Source organism: Leopardus geoffroyi, chromosome A2, assembly GCF_018350155.1.
Source record: "Leopardus geoffroyi isolate Oge1 chromosome A2, O.geoffroyi_Oge1_pat1.0, whole genome shotgun sequence".
In the NCBI taxonomy this organism is placed as follows: Eukaryota; Metazoa; Chordata; class Mammalia; order Carnivora; family Felidae; genus Leopardus; species Leopardus geoffroyi.
The window spans coordinates 2,656,417-2,674,835 of record NC_059331.1 but is presented as its reverse complement, the minus strand read 5'-3'; the positions used below and the strand labels follow the sequence as shown (position 1 = coordinate 2,674,835).

Below are 18,419 nucleotides of genomic sequence, written 5' to 3'. Positions count from 1 at the left end.
CCAGCCAGCGCCCCCGATGACGGGCGCGCCTCAAATACCGATTTGCCACCCGCTAGGTGGAGCCAGGCACGCGACCTAGCGGGGCTAGGGGTCCGCTCAGCGACGTGCTGAGGCCCGTGTGTCCTGACTGCAAAAGTCACGATCGGGAGCTACATGAGTGGACCGTGGTGGGTATAGGGAGGGAAAACACTGCACACTAGGGCTTGACTTTCATGTTCCGCCACCCCGCTGTCATGCCGCGGGAAACAAAATCCCTGCTCTCGCGGTGCTTGTGCAGGTGGAGAAAACAGGCAATGAACAAAATTAAGGAACGTGTACAGGAAAACAGAGATGCTGCGGAGAAAACTAAAGCAGGGAACAGAATAAAGGAACATTAGGAGTGAGGTTATGATTTCAACGCAGGTGGCTCAGGCAAGCTTCACTGAGGAGGGGACATCTGAGCAAAGGAGCAAATATCTCAGCGAGGGAGTGAACAGATACCTGGAGGAAAAAAGGTTTCAGGTAGAGTAAGTAGCAAAGGCAAAGGTCCTGGGGCAGCACCAGGCTCACATGATGGAGGAACAGTGAGAAGGCTTGGTGGCTGGGGCAGAGTGGGCGAGGGGGAGAGAGAGGGAAGAGGGAAGGGCAGGGGCAGGTTGTACAGGACTTTGGGGACCACAGGGAGGACTTTGGCTTTTCCTCCAGGGAGGTGGGAGTCCTGGAGGGCTGTGGGCAGAGGACGGAGGGACCTGACCCGGGTGCTCACAAGCGCCCTCTGGTGGCTGCTTCAGGGAGGACAGACTGTGGCAAGCAAGGTGGGGGCACGGGGAAGGGGGCAGAGGGGACTGTGCAGTCCAGGTGGGCGATGCGGTGGCTGGGGGCACAGGAGACGGGGGAATGTGGCCAGATCTGGGATGGATTTTCAACCCCAACGTTTTCAGGCTGAGCACCTGAAATGACAAGCGCATTTCCACCTCCTATGGGAGGAGCAGCTTTGGCAGGTAACCTGAGGAATTCGGACGTCCGAGCCCAGTTTGGGACGCCTCCCCAGTACCTAAGTGGGGACTGGAGGGGCAGCGGCACCGGCACCGGGGCTGGTGGCTGGTGGGAGGGCCACACCCTTGACGGGGGGCGGGGCGGTAACCACCGATGGCCACTGGTCAAGCGCTCACGCCGGCACCGTGGAGCCTCCACGAAGTCCCTGACCCACGGGGCTGGGAGGGCCCCCGGGCGGGTGACTGTGCCCGCGTGCCAGGAGGAGGCTGTGCCCCAACCTCCTGGGGAGGAAGCTGCTGGGTGCCCTTCAGGAGGAACGGGCGGGAGAAGTGCCTTCCTGGGTCCGTGTGGGGAGGGGGTGGCGGGAGCCCCGAAGCGGGAACCCGCAGGGCCCCGCGCTAATTCGGGTCGTCCGCGCCAGAACTAAACTGCAGGAAGCCCCGCACATCTGGCGTCAAATGCGCTAGCAGCAGCAGACGTCGGGGTGGTAAAATCGGCCGCCCGTGTCAGGGCTGCTGGTGACCGAGGGTCAGGTCAGCGGCGGGAATGTGGACAGTGTCCCACGTGAGATTAGGCTCTGCTGTTACAGCCGTCTCGTCGCCATAAAACAGGTGGTTCAAGGCCGCACACGGAGAATGGGAGGGGGGCTGTGATGAGAACCCGTAGCCTGGGCTCCCAGCCAGGCCCCCAAACCCCTTCCCCTCTGCCTCCGCCAGGGGCTGGGTGAGAATGAGGGTCTGGGGGAGGCCAGGCTGGAGGGCCCGCTGGGCTGACTTTACCCCCGGGGACGGAGATGACCCCGGAGCGCCTGGGGCGGGGCAGATTTCAGAGCTGAGCTCTTCAACAACCCCCCCCTCCCCCCCGCCATTAGAGGTTCCCCGACTAGCAGCCCTGCAGACCCCCCGACATACTTGCGGAGTCACGTCTTGGCAAAAATAATTTAATAGTGCATTTGGACCCTGGGGTGGGCTCGTCCCTCCCCTCCCTGCCTAGTCCCAGGCTGGGGAGCCAGAAGCCCCGGCCCAGGCCCAAGGCGGCTGGGTCTGCCCACAGCGCCTTTTCCGGCACCCCCGGTTCCTCGAGAAGCTGGGCCAAGGCAACCCCACAGCCCCGGCCGGCACCCTCAGATGCCGGCTCCACGCGACATCCCACCCCGACCGGAAATCTGGGTGCCGCCGCCCCGCGCGAGGCCCCCGAGTGGGGGACACAGGACGCCTCAGCCTGGCCCCAGGGGGACGGGGAGCCAGATCCCACCCACACGAGCTCGGTTTATAAGCAGCCGCGGTGTGGAGTCCCAGGGCCCCGCAGGGGAGGGAGGCTGCGCGCCGGCGGCTCTAGGCGGGCGCCGTGCGCAGCTGCTCCAGCCCGTCCGCGTACTGGAAGGCCGGCCCCGTCTCGTAGTCGTACATGTCAAGGGCCACCTCGCAGCTCTCCCGCACCACGCGCTCGGGGTCGGCCGCGTGGGCCCGCAGGGCGGCCAGGCAGGCGGGCCGGGCGATGGCTCCCAGGGCCTCCGCGCACTCGTGCCGCACCATGGGGCTCTCGGTTGGCCGGGCCAGGGTCGCCGCCAGCTGGGGCACGGCCGCCTCGTGCTGCAGCTGGCCCAGGACATAGCCGATCTCGTGGCGGAAGAGGGCGCCGCCACAGCGCAGGCCTGCGGGCGGGAGGGGGCGTGGTCACTGGCTGGGCGGCGCCATCGGGGCAGGCCAGTGACCACGCCCCCGCCCGCCCGCCCGCCGGCCCGCACTGCGGGGACCCAGGGCTGAGCACCCGAGGGCAGAGAGGACCGAGAAAGGGGGTTCCCCGTCTCGAGGTGGTCAGTGCTGCTCAGGGGGAGGGACGTGGGGCCACGGGGGCAGGAGCGGCCGGAGGGCACAGCCTGGCGGTGGGCTCCCTGCGGGCTTCCTCCGGCAGGAGGAAGGCGGACCGGGCAGGAGGGGGCTTCCCCGGCCCAGGGTCCCGGCCCGCTGGCTCCCGCCTCTCCCTGCCTCTGGATTCCGTGCTTGACGGCGGGGTCCAGGGCTACCTGCGAGCCTGTACGCACGTCCGCACACGCTGCAGCGTTTAATAAGGGGACAGTCACGGGCACCCTGCCCCCACTCCACACACAGGTCATGCTTCACACTGATGGGGAAACCACAGCCGGGAGACGGGTGGTGACTGCCCAAGACCAGACGCCCTCGAGGCGGAGCCAGGGCCCAAGGCCACCTGCCTGACTGTGTGGCCCCCGTTCTCAAGCAGCACGAGCCCCTCTGGGCTCCCGCCCGGCATCGCCGGGTCTCCCGCCCCTGACGCAGGGTCACAGCGATGACCAGGCGTCTCCTTGCCAGACAGGAAGTCATGGGAGGGCTGCGAGGGCTCTAAATCCTCAAGGGGCACGTCCCCGGCATCGGGCCACGGGGGACCAGGGGCTGCCCGGGGAGAGGCCTGCAGAGCCGGGAGGGGAGAGAGAAAGGGGTTCAGGGTCCTGGAGCCACACCGCCGCAGATCGGATCGCGACTCTGCCGCTCGCCAGTCGCCGTCTCCTCGGGCAACCACCTCGGCCTTTCTCGGCCGCGGCTTCTCCCTCGGAGAACCGGAAGTCAGGGTGCCCGCCCACCACGGAGGATGAGTTCTCGCGTGGGGAAGCGCCGGGGGCCGGGGCCGGGACGCACATGCCCTGGGTCACGCTGGCGCCGTGTCACAGCCGCAGCCGCTGAGCCTGACTGAGGGGCACTGACCATGACCCCCACCCCCCTCCCCGGGCCCCGACTCACCCTCCGCCAGCGCAAGGGCAGCCTCCTCGCCGCCGGCGTCGCGCAGGGCGAACATGGCGCGGTACCGGTCGAAGAGTGGCTGGCCTTCGTCCAGCAGCACCTCCCGCAGCCGCCCCACGTCGCGCTCCTCAGCGGGAGGGGCCGGGTCCACCGAGAGGTAGGGCCCTGCCACCGCGGGCTCCCCGCTGTGCTGCTGCAGCCACTCCAGCCGCCTGACAGCCAGCTGGCACGTCTCGGCCACCTGCGGGGACAGGGGTGTACAGGTGGCCACTGAGGACACGACGGTGGACGTGAAGGCGCCCCTTCCCCAACCTCAGGGGCTCCAGATTTAACCGAAGCCGGAGGCAACAGACGCAGGAGTTAATGATCGTTCTAGATTGGACATAGGCCAGCACGGGCTTTATGCGATCAGGGAGTGAGTGACAAGGAGGACAGAAGACCAGGAGACTCAATGAGGAGGTGGCATCAGAGTGGAGCTGAGGCCAGAACCGAGTGAAAGAGTGAGGTGGGTGGAATGGCCAGTGCAAAGGCCCTGAGGCAGGACCCTGTGGGACACGTCAGGGAAGAGCAAGCAGGCTGGGTGGTCAGAGGTGCGCCCCCAGGTGGTCAGGCCGGACTCGTCAAGGCCCGCGAGCTGCAGCAGGTGCTTGGGATTCTAAAGGTCATCGGAACACGTGAGTGCTTCCGGCCCGAAATAGGTCCTTTGACCCCCGGTACCCAGAGGACACTGAGGGAGAGGTACGGGACGCAGACAACAGAAGCACCAAGTGAGGAACACACACGGCCACACAGAAACCTGCACACGCGTGTCCGCGGCAACACGGCTCATGCAGCCAAAAAGCGAGAACGGCCCGAAGGTCCCTCAGCAGACGAACAAAACGTGGCCCACCGCGCACGCGCACGCATGAACGTGTCCATCGCGCACGCGCACGTCCACAGATGAACGTCCAGAACAGGCTCGTCCACGGACACAGGAAGTAGATGAGACACTGACAAGGTTGGGGGGCAGGGGAGTGACTACTGATGGGGCGGGGCTCCTTTTGGGGTGAGGGAATGTTCCGGAATGAGAGATGATGGCTGCACACCTCTGTGGATGTTCTAAAAACCACTCAAGTGCACACTTTCGGAAGGTGAATCTTATGGTGTTAACATCTCAGTAAAGTCGCTCCCTGAAGAAGGAAGAAAGGCAGGCGGGGGGGGGGGGGGGGTACGGACCGCGGGGCGGACAGAGTGGGTGGGCTCGGAGGGGTCCTGGCGGAGGGACTGGAAGGGCGGGAAAGGCGCGGCGCGTCAGCCGGGCAGCGTGGGTTTTGTGCAGGGGAATCAGGAGCCCGCAGCCACCCTGGCCGCCGCCCTCTGATCTTGTCCCGGCGGAGAGGTCGCCCTGGCAAGCAAACCCTGGTGAGGCTGGTCTAGGCAGGAGCGGGAGGGGTCAGGCGTTAGTTACCTCGATGACGGGGTCGGTGGAGTACTGTTTCAGGACCTCCAGAACTTCCGGGTTCCCGATGGCCCCCAGGGCCTCCCCTGAGAAGAAGAACCACTGTTGGTCAGGAAAGTAGGAAAGGCCCCGGGGGCGGGGGCGGGGGTGGGGGACGACACCAGCAACACCACCTCCTTTGTGCTCCGTCCTCCCTACAGCTCTGTATGTATCTTGTGACCCACCCTGGCCCCGTGGACTGGAGCGGAGCGGGCACGGCCCCCAAGTGGTCTCAATGGCATCCCTTCCCCTGAATTTGGACTTGGCTGGAGCTGGGCTGAGACCTCTCCCGATCCCCGGGCCAGTGCACCTCCCCCAGCCCCCCCTCCCCCCTCCATGCTCTAGATGGGGAGACACAGGTGAGCGTGACATTATAGCCTGGGGACACTGGGTCACATGGAGCTCCAAGGACACCCGGGCGAGGAGAGTTCGTGGGGGTGAGCCTGGAGGAGGGGGATCTAGGCGGCGAAATGAGGGAGGAAGGCCAGCGGACCCAGGCAGGGCTGGAGGAGGCTGACCGTCTCCGTGGGTCTGCACAAGCCCTGAGTGGGAAGAGACCCAAGGCCAGCAAACACTCGCTCCCACTCAACTCCTCCTCCGCTTGGCAGGCTGGTAGAGTGTGATGCTGCCCCCCATCGAGAACACCCCAATGGACCTGAATCCAAGTCAGGGCGTCCTCCTCTGCCCGCAGCCCTTCAGGGCCCCCACCTCCTTCAGGGCAAAAACCTAAAGTCCTCCCTTTGGCCCCCAAGGCCCCGCACAACCTGCCCTGTCCCCTTCCTGTCCTCCCCTCTCCTCCCTCTTGCTCACTCTGCTCCGGCCACAGGGACCTCCGTGCCACTCTCCCAAGGAACAGGCTGGGTACTGCCCCAGGACCTTTGCTCGGGCTGTATCCTGTGCCTGAAGCACTTTTCTCCAGACAACTGCCTTCCTTCACTCAGATCTCTGTCCACTGATTAAAAAGGGCAACACCCCTGGCACCCCCTTCCTGCTCCCTGCGTCATCGCCTCCTTAGCACTTCCATAACACGACGAGGTGTCCCGCACTCCCACACACTCAAAATAGCGGGACTTATGGGAAAGGTGAGGTTTGGAGTAGAGCACTCTTGGTTAAGGAGAGCTCCAACCGAAATAGCGACTGGCACATTGAGCGTCACCAGGGGCAGCGTGGGGGTGGGGACAGCTCAGCATAAGTAGAGACCACTTCGGGGAACACTAAAAATACCTAAAAGAGTAAAATGGAAACAGCCGCCCTGTGCCCATCCACAAATGAGCTCGCTGGTTATAGAGGCAAGGCCTCAGCAGCACAGTCTTGCCGAGGATTTTATTCGTTCCTCCTGTTTCCTGCTGCCCTGGAGGTAAGAGGGCCTGGTACACAGCAGGTGCTCAATAAACACTGGCCCAGGGAATAAAACGAACACATGAAAGAGACATCACAGGCTGGCGAGCTCACCACCTGGTTTTGTATCAGCAGAGAATGGTTTTTATGTTTTTAAATGTCTTTCTCAAAAAAAAAAAAATTTTTTTTTTTGTTAAACGTTTTTATTTATTTTTGAGAGAGGGAGCACGCACGTGCAAGCCGGGGAGGGGCAGGGAGAGAGGGAGACAGAGGATCTGAAGTGGGCTCCACACAGAGAGCAGACAGCCCGACGCGGGGCTCGAAGTCACGAACTGTGAGATCGCGACCTGAGCTGAAGTCTGATGCTTAACCGCCTGAGCCACCCAGGCGCCCCAAATCGCTTTCTTTTAAATCAAAGGGACGAGGGACAGCGGGGTGGCTCAGGCTTAGGTTACGCCTCCAGCTCCACACGTCGACTCAGGTCAGGTTTTCACAGTTTGTGGGATCCAGCCCAGCGTCGGGCTCTGTGCCGAGCCTGGAGCCTGCTTGGGATTCTCCCTCTCTCTCTGCCCCTCCCCTGCTCGCGCTCTCTCTGTCTCTCTCCAAATAAACAAACTGCAAATCAAGAGGACGCTATTTCCCCACGTGAAAATGACGCGAACTTCAAACCTCAGCGTCCATCAGGGTGCACCTGCACGTGGCCACGCCCCTAGTTTACGGCGGCTTTACGCACCGTGGCACAGTTGAGTCCGGTGACGGAGTCTGTCCGGCCCGGGGTGGGGGTGGGGGTGGGGGTGGGCTGGAGACTTTACCCACCCTTCGCGGACCCAGCGTGCAGAGTTCCGCTAGATCACACGGGGGGCCGCGGGGGGGCGGGGACACCGAGGCAGAAGGGAAACAGCAGGCGGGGTGAAGGCCAGGCGCCCTTGCCCTGGCCACTCACCGGCCTCGTGGCGCACCATGGGCTCCTGGCGGGTGTCACGCAGCACGTCCAGGAGCACGGGGATGGCCCGGGAGTCCTGCATCTGGCCCAGGCAGTAGGCCAGCTCGTGCTTGAGCAGGGCAGACTCGTCGCCGAAGGCCTGGCTGATCCAGGTGATGGCGCCCGGGCCGCCGAGCCCGCGAAGGGTGAAGAGCGCCCTGAAGCGGGCCTGCAAGGGCTGCTGGGGGTCCACCAGCGTGCGCCCCACCGCCTCCACCTCCTGCTCGGTCACCATGGCGCCGCCGCCTTCCTCGGCAGCCCCGCCGGGGGCGAAGCTGGGGACCGTGGGGCACAAGAACCTACGTGCAGAAAACCGAGAGCCCAGGTGAGAGGCGTCTTCCGCCCGCCCGTGAACTTGTGCACTTAAGAGTTAGGGTCCGGGTGGGGTGGATTCGTACCGGCCGACCAGCCTGGACGTCTGGGTTGAAAGCCAGGGTCTGGCCCTGTCTACTTGCTGCGCGGCCTTCCGTTAAGTCACTTTCCCTCTCTGGGCCTCTTGCCTCTGTACCGGCAAGGACCTCTGCCGGTCTGCGCTCCACGCCGTAGCCGGAGGGACCACGGTGGTGGGTGGCCAACACAGCCCCCCGCGATCCCCACTCCGTGCGGCCCCTCTCACACCGGAAGGGCTGAACAACGGGACACGGAAGGGACGACGGGGACCCCCGAGGGCAGGCCATGAGAGACGCTGCGGCATCCTCCTTGCCCGCGCTGGGGGAAGCCAGCCACGGAGAGGTTTCATCAGCCCCACGTAGGGGCTCGCGGGGCGAGGGACCGAGGCCTCTGGCCAATTGTCACGTGAGAGCAGGAGGCCGGGAGCAGCTCCTGCAGCCGAGGCGGCCCCAGCGGGTACCCTGACCGCAACCTCACGAGAGGTCGGAGCCAGAAGCTACCAGGCCCAGATGCCTGGCTCCGGGCAACGGTGTGAGTCTGCTGCTGCTTAAAGCTGCTGAGTACGGGGTGTGAAAGCTGCACCAGGTCACTGTCCTGTATCCCCCTCCTATGGCACCTTATGATTCCAAACCCCCTGACGGTCCCCAAGGCCCTGCATGACCTACCTTGACCCCTGCCAGCCCTCCCTCCTCTCCCCCTCCACCCCCTCGCTCACTCTGCTCCAGCCACAGAGGCCTCCTGGCTGTTCCTCCAACAGGCCAGGCCCAGTCCTGCCCCAGGACCTTTGCACGGACCTGTTCTCTTCCCCAGGAACACTCTTTCCCAGATGCCTCCCATGCTCATGCTCTCACTTTGTGGGTCTCAAATGTCACCTCCTCAGGGAAGCCTTCCCGGGTCACAGTCTTCACTGTTGTTCCTTTCCCTTGTTTCACTTTTCTTCAAAGCACTTACCACTACTAGACATCGCGTAAGATGTTTACCAGTTTAGCTGCTATGGCTGGTCTTACCCGTCACAGAACTCTGAAGGCAGGGACCGAGTCTATCTTGGTCACCACTAAACCCCCCAGCACACAGTAGGCCCTCAATGAAACCAACAGCCCTCCCCGTAACAGCGGCTGACGTGCACGGAGCATCTGCTCTGTGGCAGAAACTTCTTCTTTTTTTCTCTTTTAATTTTTTTTTCTTAACATTTATTTATTTTTGAGACAGAGAGAGACAGAGCATGAACGGGGGAGGGGCAGAGAGAGAGGGAGACACAGAATCAGAATCGGAAACAGGCTCCAGGCTCCGAGCCGTCAGCCCAGAGCCCGACGCGGGGCTCGAACTCACGGACCGCGAGATCGTGACCTGGCTGAAGTCGGACGCCCAACCGACCGAGCCACCCAGGCGCCCGGCAGGCACCTCTTCTAAGCCCCCTACATTCGTGAGCTCCTGTGATTCTCCCCATAAAACTATGAGACAGGCACTAGGACTGTCACCCTTTTACGGGCGAGAGGGCAGAAGCCGAGAGGTTAATAACTCGCTTAGGAACCGCGTAAGGAGTTATGCATCCAGGTAGCCGGGCTCCAGAGTCAAGTTCTAAACCACAATTGTTATGCCGAATGGATGGGCTGGGCTGGGCTGGGAGGAGGGGCTCCCTCTCCACCGTCCAGATCAACGAAGACCTGCAGACGCTTTGTAAAGCAAGCCTTGGCGTGCTGCGTGGCCTTCCGGTTCCCTGCCAAGCCTTGGCGTGCTGCGTGGCCTTCCGGTTCCCTGCAGCGTCGGCAGGGCTGACCCGGCTTCATGAGGGAGGTGTGGCTGCCTGAGTGTGGAATGACCCTCGAAGGAGGGGACACCTTGAAATAAGGACCACCAGAGACCACAGAAACCAGGAGCCAGGGAGCTGGCAAGGCCTTAGGGGCCATGAGATCTGACTCTCTTCTACACAGACGAGCAGCGACTTGTCTGGGGTCCCCAAACAGGACCCAGGACTCCTGCCTCCCAGTCCGTGCGGGGTCGCCCTCAAGACACCTGGAGAGGGCCCTTCATGGCCTCCTCATCCCGAGCGTCCTCAGATGCCTGGGAATGAGGGGAGATCTGGCCAACAAGGCGGCTCAGCTACGGGAGAGGAACGTGAAGACAAAATAGGACAAGACCTGAGCTGGGGCAAAAGTCTCCGGGCTTGGCTTCCTCATTTGGAATACAACTGTTAGCAGCTCACGAGCCGGGTTTCCTTCCAGTCTCTGTTCAGATATTAAAGTACACGCAGGAATCCCCTGAGCACCCAGCTTTAACAACGCAAACCCTCCACCGCCCTGCACTTCTGCTCCTTGTGGCTTTCAGTGTTCCCCGCGGCCTCTAAACAGCACCTGGCGTCCAGTACATTTCACTCATCTGTTTCTTACTAGAAAGTCGGCGCCACCAAGACGGGACTTTATACATAAATAAAGATAAATCTGTACCACACGCACACGCGGACGGACCCAGGTATATATACTGTTTTGTTCACTGCTACGTCCCCAAGGCCTAGCACGGGATCGGTCACCATGGTAGGAGGTGCCCAATCCTTAGTTGTTGAATGAACCGAACGTCTCCTGCGCACCAGGCATCGTACTAGGCACTTCACGCCCGGCGTAAATCTGCATCATTCGTAAGATGGGTAGAAGGGGCACAAGGACCCAATGGAGCGATGCTCGTAGAGCACCTCCCACAATTGCTGGCACTTAATGGGCCCTTGGACAAACCAGAGCTACTGTTGAATATTCCTGCAGGGAGCCCCAAACCCACTTCTGTGCTCAGGAGGGCGCCCCAAGCCACCTGGAAAGCCCGCAAATCATACTTGCGGCCCATTTTTCAGTGGGAAGCGGGGGCAAGGGTGTGGGCGCGGGGTTGAGGGGATCAGCCCCCAACCAAGGCGGAATCCGGGAATCCGCTCGCCCCCGTGAAAGCCTCTTAGAAGAAGACACGATGGATTAGTAAGGCATGGAGGGAGAGGAGACGAGGATCCTCAACCCTCCGCCCCCCCATCCCCGACCTACCTAAACCAAGAATTCCCAACAAAAAGATACCTGGTAATCAACGCTCCTCCAGGAAGGGATTCCCTCGGGGCTGCTCGCAGGTTCCCTCCCCCTGGAAGAGAACCCGAGGAACTGGATGCCTCAAGATCTGTCTACGCGGGTCCCCAAGTACTGGATCCCTCGCGCCGCTGGATCGCCCAGAAATCTCGAGAAAGGGGTCGCCCGATATGGGAACCCCGAGCACGCTCCAGCCCCCTGGCTCCCCCCAACGAAGGGATCTCCGGCGACAAGGACCCCGCAACCCGGGGAAAGAGTTCGCCCGGACTCTAAACCCCTCAGGAGGAGGCCCCTCGACTCCCCCCCCCCCGCCCCCCAAGCAACGAATCCCAGAGACTGGACCCCCACCCGCGACGTCCTCCCCGTGCCCGCCCGCCAGGCCGCGGCCACGTACCGCGCTCTCTGCTGCCAGAACGCCCGAGCGATCTTCCGGGAGACAAGGAACGCCGAGCCCGCCCGCTCCCTCCGCCGCCACCCGCGTCTCACCAACCGCGACGCTCGCAGCGTGCTCCGGGAGCCGCCATCTTCCCGCCCACGTGACCGGCCCGGACGGCACCAACACAGCCCTCGGGGGGAGTTCCAGTCAAAGTCTCCGCGGCGGGAGAGAGGTCTGGAAGCATGAGTCGGCGCCTGGGCCACAGCTCACACTTCAACACCGGATGGAGTCTACGGACATCCCTCAGGGAAGGGCAAGGGCAACCTTCATTCTTTCCCCGGAAGAGATTCTCTCCGGCCTCCCCACCCGCTTCGGTCAGTGGAAATGGTTTGTGCCGATTCAGGCCGGAGCCCGGGGCCGGCTAGCAACGGCACCTGCGCGGCGCTCCTGGGGCGTGGCCAAGTCCTGGGGGCGGGGCCAGTGGCTTCAGGGGGCTGGACGCGAGCTCGGGAGGGGAGGGTTCGCGTCCTTTCCCCCACGCGGTCAAGTAGTTCATCGCTCGCGTAACAAATGGCTAATGGAGGCTGAGGACAAGACAGCCTGCAATCCAAAACTTCGTAAATCTCCCAGCCTGGTTGTCTGAGGGAGACAGACAGGAAATAAATAAAATACATGTTAGATCGTGACGCGTGTTAAGGGGAACAAAGTATTCAAGCAAGGTGTATGTGTGGGGTGTGAAGTCTTAGGGGGAGTGGCCACAGACCGAGGCGATGACTTATATGAGTGCGGGAAGGAGCCGTGGGGATGTTTGGGGATAGAGCCGCCCAGACAGAAGAAGGACTTGGCTTCACTCTGACACATGAGAAGCCACAGAAGTGTTCTAATCAGGGACATTCTGAACAGGCTTTTTTGGACTGGTAGGCAGAAAATAGATATTAGGAGGGTGGAAGCAAAGAGACCAGAAGTACTCAGATTCTGGATTAATTTTGTTTATTTTTATTATGATTTTTTTTTTTTTTTAGAGATTTTAAGTAATTTCTACACCCAAACGTGGGGCTGGAACTCACACCCCCGAGATCAAGAGTGGCGCACGACACTCGCTGAGCCAACCAGGCTCCCCTGAATTAATTTTGGAGGCAGGGCAAACAGGATTTGAGGAAGGATTGGATATGGAGTTTCGGAGCAAGAGCGCTCTCCAGGATAAGTACGAGGTTTCTCACCAGTACCTGGATGTCATTCTTACCTTCCCATCCTATCCACCCAAGGTCTGAAATAGGGTCGGAATCCCGTCACTTTTTCCTCATCTTTCCTGCCCCCGTGAGAGTCCAGACTACCACTGGCTGTCAGCAGGATGCTGTCCACACAAGACAAAGCAAGCTTTTAAGCAGTTATGTCCAAACAGTATAGTATTCCTCAAAAAGTTAAACATACCATACGGCCCAACAGTTCTGCTCTTAGATATATATCTAAGATATACACTCAAACAGGTAATTGTATACCCGTGTTCACAGGAGAATTATTCCCAGGAGCCTCAGGCCCTGGTAACCTCGATTGTATTTTTTGTCTCTTTGGATGTTATCCGCCTAGGGACCTCCAGCGAGTGGGATCATGCGGGATGTGTCCTTTTGTGGCAGATACAGCCGTATGTTAACTGGGGAAAGTGGATGGTGGGCATATGACAGTTAACTGTACAATTCTTTAAACTTTTATTTTTTTTTTGAAAAAGGTGTTTATTTATTTTCTTGACAAATAGCACAAGTGGGGGAGGGTAGAGAGACAGAGAGAGAATCCCAAGCAGGCTCTGTGCTGCCAGAGCAGAGCCTGACTTGAGGCTCAGTCTCCCGAACCGTGAGATCATGACGTGCGCCAAAATCAAGAGTTGGCCACTTAATGCACTGAGTCACCCAGACACCCCCTAACCTAAACTTTTGTATACATTTGCAAGTTTTCACCGGAACGATGGGTGGCAGGGAAAAGGCGGACTACTATTCCCAGCATTTAAAAATTTCAAAGTCAGGGGCGCCTGGGGGACTCAGTGGGTTAAGCGTCCGACTTCAGCTCAGGTCATGATCTCGCGGTCCGTGAGTTCGAGCCCCGCGTCGGGCTCTGTGCTGACAGCTCAGGGCCTGGAGCCTGCTTCGGACTCTGTGTCTCCCTCTCTCTCTCCCCCTCCTCTGCTCATGCTCTGTCTCTCTCCGTCTCAAAAAGAAATAAAAACATTAACAAAATGAAAAATTTCAAAGTCAGGGGCGCCAGGGGGGCTCAGCCGGTTTAGCGTCCGACTTGGGCTCACCTCACGATCTCACAGTTCATGAGTTTGAGCCCCGCATCAGGCTCCGTGCTGATGGTGCGGAGCCTGCTGGGGATTCTCTCGCTTCCTCTCTCTCTCTCTCTCTGCCCCTACTCATACGCGCTTCCTCTCTCTCTCACGATAAATAAATAAACTTTAAAAAATAATAAACGTTTGGAAGTGAAACATACGAAAAGTGTTTTCACTTTGAAAGGTGGAAAAGAAGCGCCTGTTGCAACATAATTTGTAATGGCAAGAAGAAAAGTTGGAAGAAAGTCCTGAAGTTGGAAAATAATTTGTAATGGCAAGAAGAAAAGTTGGAAAAAAGCCTCTCCTCTGCCTCCAGGGGCGCCCAGCCCCCACCGTCACTCAGCTGGACCCCAGCAGTCCCTTCCAGCCTGTCCTCTCCCCTCGCGGTCCGTCCTCCCCGCAGCAGCCACGAGAGGGCGCCTGTGAACACCTGAGTCAGGTCCCGCCCTCCCCTGCCCACAGCCCTCCAGGACTGCCACCTCCCTCAGGGTAAAAGCCCAGATTCTCCCCACCGCCCCCAAGGCCCTCCATGGTCTGCCCCAGACCCCTCCTTGTCCTCCCCTTCTCCCTCTCTCCCCCTCACTCAGTCTGCTCCAGTCAAATGGGCCTCCTCGCTCTTCTCCAGTATCCCAGGCAGGTCCTGCCCCAGGGCCTTTGCACGTGCTATGCCCTCTGCCCGGACTGCTGTTCCCTCTGGCACTCTCATACCTGGTTCTCTTCCTCCTCCGGGTTTCTGCTCACATGCACCTCCATATGGCCTTAGCTACCATATTTTAAGCTTTCACTCCCCTTAGTAGTCCCAACCCCATAGACCGCCCCCCCCCATCCCAGCACGGCTCTGCACGTTCTAACCCAATACATCGTTTACTCTAAGGCCCTGTTTTTCTCAACATCTGTCCCCTCGTCTTGAATGTCAGCTCCATGAGGCCAGGGAATTTCCCAGGACAGCTGGAGCAAAGGCCCTGAGGTCGGGATGGACATTCAGAGCACCAGCCAGGTTGGCAGGAGCTGAACGAGGGCGGGGGGGGGGGGGGGGAGCACAGCGGGCGGAAGCGATTTGCGCTGTGATTAATCCAGACAGATGGTGGCCTCGAAGGAGCCCCAATCCTCTTACCCAAAGCCCCTTAATATTTCCGCCGCGCGGGTCACCTCCAGGCCTCTCCTGCTGCGGGTGGCCACCATGCCGGGGCTGGCGGTCGAGGAGGGGATGGAGGGCTGGAGCCCGGCCCCACCGCTCTACGAGGAGTACCGCCCGCCGCCCCTGGATGCCATCCGCCTGCCCAGGTATGTGCTGTATCTGCTGCTTGCGGCATTCCTGGTGGTGGCCGTGGCCTACGCCATTGTGGGGCATCTCATCAAGGACCTCGCCCACGACCTGGCCGGTGAGCCGCTACCCACCACGGGCCTGGCTGGGGGCAGTGCTGGGCCACCCCGGGGCGGGGGGGGGGGCGGGGACAAGGGCCTCTTGTAGCCAGGCAGGGGGCGGAGGGCAGACGGGGCCCCGGGGGGCTCCTCACCAGCGTCCTACCGCAGACTGGGCCTTTGGCCCGAAGCCAGACCAGGAGGATGCCCCCCAGGAGCTGCGCCCGAGCCTGGAGGGGGAGGATCTGGAGGAGCTCGATCTGCAGCTGGCCCTGGCCTGGCGGGGCGACGAGGACCCTGGCGGGGGCACCGACGCAGCCCCCGCAGAAGCCTCCGCCGGGGCTCCCCGCCGCCCTTCGATTGCCTTCAAGGACCCCCCTGGCCGAAGCTCCTTCTGGAGGCTGAACTGAGCTGGGCCCTGCCCTCCGGCCCGGGCACCGGGTTTGAACCCCTCTGGCGGTTGTGTAGCCTCGACTTGGGCGCGCGGGACCCCTTGTTCCACTGATCTGCCCTGTCTTGGCACAGAATGTTCTCGTTCTCGGCGGGCAGGTCTCCCAGTGGTGGGCACTTCCCGCCTGTTTCCCCCTTGGCCCCAGAGCCTAATCCCGCCCGGCCTCCACCAAGAAGATGTTTTTGAAAGAGTGATAATGGTGGCTAACCATGACCTAGTGCTTAGCCTGTGCCTGCTGTTGTGCTCGGTGAGCCTTTTCCCTGTGATCCTCGCGGGCAGGACTCACTTGCCCCCATTTAACAGATGGGACAATGGAGGCACGAAGCCCAGACAGGACTTGCTTGCAGCAGAGAGAACTTTTTCGTGGCCAGAGGCCGGTTCTGTGACCTGCCTTCGGAAGCAGAAGCCCCAAGGCGGGGTTCTGCCCCTGGTCCTCCGGATCTGCTCGGTCCCCACCCCGGCCTCCTTCCCAGGCTCTGCTGCTGGGCCCCGCTCGATCTGCCGGTCCCTGGGGGGCGGGGGGGGGGTCCTGACTTCCCAGCTAACCCGAGAATTCCCGGAGGACAGTGCCTGAGGCTTCCTCCCTCCCGTCTGAGCTTTGCAGAGAATAGGGCACACAGTAGGGGCTTCATACGTACCGCCTGGGTGGTCGGGGTGGGCTCGCTCTGAACTCCACCGCTCCGCTGGGTGGCCTGTAGTCTATAGTCAGACGGCAGGGAGGGAGGAGGCCCCAGGGATGCATAGGTCCTCCATAAGGCCATGTGCAATGACGCTGTTATCCCCCAGTGCCCCCCGCCCCCCCCCCCCCAGGGCCCTGCAGAGGCCCCCACTCCAGGCCTCCTGCCACGTGCCCAGGCCGTGGCTGTCCCATGGCAGCTGGGCTGCAGCACTCCCTCGCTTGGGCAGGGTCCCCTATCTAATCAGCCCCGGGGACCAAGGTTGACGGGCAGGAGAGCCTGGACCCTGAGTCATCAGCTGCCTGGTTGACCCATTCTCCAGCCAGCAGGGCGTGGGTGGGTTTGGAGATGCCCGGTGGGCACGCGGCCCGTCACCTCCTGTCCCTGTGCTCATCCCAGCCTTGGCTCTGGGTGACCGGGGTTCAGATCCCAGCTCGCGAAATTTCCGTGTGACCTCTGTGCTCCTGGCCTCCTCGAGCTTCTCTACGACATGGGGGCATAACATTTTGTGGGGAGTTCGGAGACGGAGACATAGCGACGCGTGGAGGCCCATCGCAGCCGGGCCCCTGCCGCAGGGAGCCTGGGAGCCTGGAGGCTGGGTCCTGGGGCAGGGCCCAGGGTGGAGGGGGCTGGACTCCCTGTGTTAATTGTTATTTCAGGTCCAGAGTCTGACCTCCCGGTGGGGAGGGGAGGAGGGAGGGCCCCCTCCGGGTCTGGGCCTGCCCCACCCCTGGGCCCGCCTGCCGCTGTATCCAGGGCTGGGCAGGGCCTAGACCGGGCCTGACCTTGACTGTGCCTTGCTGCTGGCTCCTCCGCGGCCATGGGGACCCTGGAGACCCTTTTCCTGCTCAGCGCCCTGCTCCTGTCACCTGCCGAGGCTCAGGAGGGTAGGGCTGTGCCCTGGCCCCGGGGTGGCGGGGGGAGTGGTGGGGAGCGGTTGTGGGATGGGCTCATCCAAAGGCTCACCTTCTCCCCATTTTTCATGATGAGGACCTGAGGCCTCTGAGAGGAGGGGGCAGGGAGATGAGGAATGGGGCCCGGCCCCTCTTGGAGCGCCCCCCCCTCCCCCAGCCCCTCCACTCCCTCTGGGCCTCCCTCCCCATCCCTGAGGCCAATCCTGCCTGTCACAGCCCCTAGCCCCCTCCTGGTCTCTAGAGCCCGTCTCTGAAACCCAGCCCCTTTCCAAGACCCCATCTGCTTGAGCACCCCCAGCACCGCTCCCCTCTCCCCTCTCGGGGGCCAGGCCCCCGGCCTCCCCATCTCTGAGTCCCACCTGCCCCACCTTCGGACAGCCGCGCAGCGTCACCTGAAGCCCTGGCTGGTGGGCCTGGCAGCCGTCGTGGGATTCCTGTTTATCGTCTTCCTCCTCATGCTGGCCAACCGCATCTGGTGCTCCAAAGTGAGGTGGGAGCCCCTCTCCCCGCTCCCTTGTCCCCGTCCCCTCCCCGTCCCAAAGTGCTGGGCACCCCTCCCCCTCTCGGCCTCTCTCTGGTCCCTTCTCCTGTCTCCCCATTTCCCTGTCGCTGCTCAGACCCCCACCTCACAATCCAGGACACCGGCCTTCCTTTCTGTAGTTCGTGAGCCCCAGCTCACGGCAGAGGGGCCCAGGGTCTCCCTACCTCCTGCCCTTCACCCCCCCTCACCTCCCCCCGTCCCGTTTCTCTCTCTCCTACAGGGCTGAGGATGAGGGGGAGCCCAGGTTCAGAATAGAGACCAACCAGGATGTGGACCTGAGGTACCGCCTGTGTGAACGTGGGTGGCTGTGTGCGGGGGCAGGGGGTCTGTGTGCGCCCTCTCCGGGGGTGGGGAGGCACGGGTGGGCACAGATGACCTCCGGCTCTTGAACACTGCAAGCACATTCCCGCCCCAGGGCCTTTGCACCTACTGTTCTCGCCGATTGGAACACCTTTTGCCGTGTCTTCCGGCTGGCTCCTCCTTCAGTCCCTGCTCAGATCTTTCTTCCTCACAGAAGCCCACCCTGACTACCAGCTCTCCTGACGCTCTGTGTCCCGTAGCTGTGCGTTTTTCTTTGCATTTAACACCAGCTGAAATTCTCTTAGTCACTTACCGCCTTCTTGACCCTACACGGTAGCTTCCAACTGATGAATAGAACTTAGCTTCAATCCCGGCTGTGTGCCCAGTGCTCGGCACCCAGTAGGCACTTGGCAAATATGTGTTGAACAAGACGGTGGTGTGGGATTGTGTAGGTGTCTGTGCACAAGCGTGCGGTTTGTCGTGGGTGACTCTCCCGGACTCAGT

General features: G+C 61.6%; 3 protein-coding genes across 5 annotated transcripts in view; 2 read left to right on the top strand and 1 right to left on the bottom strand.

Annotated features, from left to right (window-relative positions):
- Nucleotides 1-1,901: 1,901 nt before the first annotated feature.
- DOHH (deoxyhypusine hydroxylase) lies at nucleotides 1,902-11,480 on the bottom strand. Of its 3 annotated transcripts, none has more exons than XM_045491446.1 (6): nucleotides 11,369-11,480; nucleotides 10,939-11,029; nucleotides 7,490-7,827; nucleotides 5,179-5,255; nucleotides 3,732-3,972; nucleotides 1,902-2,629 (listed from the first exon to the last, which is right to left on the bottom strand). In XM_045491446.1, exons 3-6 carry the CDS (start codon nucleotides 7,761-7,763, stop codon nucleotides 2,310-2,312), a joined length of 912 nt encoding a protein of 303 aa, XP_045347402.1. In that variant the 5' UTR covers nucleotides 7,764-7,827; nucleotides 10,939-11,029; nucleotides 11,369-11,480; the 3' UTR covers nucleotides 1,902-2,309. The 3 variants fall into 3 exon arrangements, with proteins under 3 accessions (XP_045347402.1, XP_045347401.1, XP_045347400.1); XM_045491445.1 differs by having other exon boundaries at nucleotides 10,969-11,029; XM_045491444.1 differs by lacking the exon at nucleotides 10,939-11,029 and having other exon boundaries at nucleotides 11,369-11,479.
- A 2,469-nt stretch (nucleotides 11,481-13,949) lies between these two features.
- LOC123605089 lies at nucleotides 13,950-15,696 on the top strand. The gene is made up of 2 exons (XM_045491447.1): nucleotides 13,950-15,052; nucleotides 15,204-15,696. Exons 1-2 carry the CDS (start codon nucleotides 14,752-14,754, stop codon nucleotides 15,440-15,442), a joined length of 540 nt encoding a protein of 179 aa, XP_045347403.1. The 5' UTR covers nucleotides 13,950-14,751; the 3' UTR covers nucleotides 15,443-15,696.
- A 631-nt stretch (nucleotides 15,697-16,327) lies between these two features.
- Nucleotides 16,328-18,419, top strand: part of LOC123605091 (small integral membrane protein 24-like) — a 5,006-nt gene continuing 2,914 nt past the window's right edge. Inside the window, exons 1-3 of the mRNA XM_045491450.1 lie at nucleotides 16,328-17,047; nucleotides 17,453-17,564; nucleotides 17,836-17,895. Of these exons, the coding sequence (XP_045347406.1) occupies nucleotides 16,981-17,047; nucleotides 17,453-17,564; nucleotides 17,836-17,895 (239 nt within the window). The 5' untranslated portion in view covers nucleotides 16,328-16,980. The remainder of the gene's footprint in view (nucleotides 17,048-17,452; nucleotides 17,565-17,835; nucleotides 17,896-18,419) is intronic.

Bases quoted from the DNA above. Each gene is read 5' to 3' on its own strand.
- DOHH (XM_045491446.1), bottom strand. From the start codon at position 7,763: ATGGTGACCGAGCAGGAGGTGGAGGCGGTGGGGCGCACGCTGGTGGAC. The intron at 3,973-5,178 runs GTAACTAACGCC...CTGTCCCCGCAG, and splicing joins CCACCGACCCCGTCATCGAG to GTGGCCGAGACGTGCCAGCT. The intron at 2,630-3,731 runs GTGAGTCGGGGC...TCCCGCCCGCAG, and splicing joins TGCCCTTGCGCTGGCGGAGG to GCCTGCGCTGTGGCGGCGCC.
- LOC123605089 (XM_045491447.1), top strand. From the start codon at position 14,752: ATGGTGGCCTCGAAGGAGCCCCAATCCTCTTACCCAAAGCCCCTTAAT. The intron at 15,053-15,203 runs GTGAGCCGCTAC...GTCCTACCGCAG, and splicing joins CCTCGCCCACGACCTGGCCG to ACTGGGCCTTTGGCCCGAAG.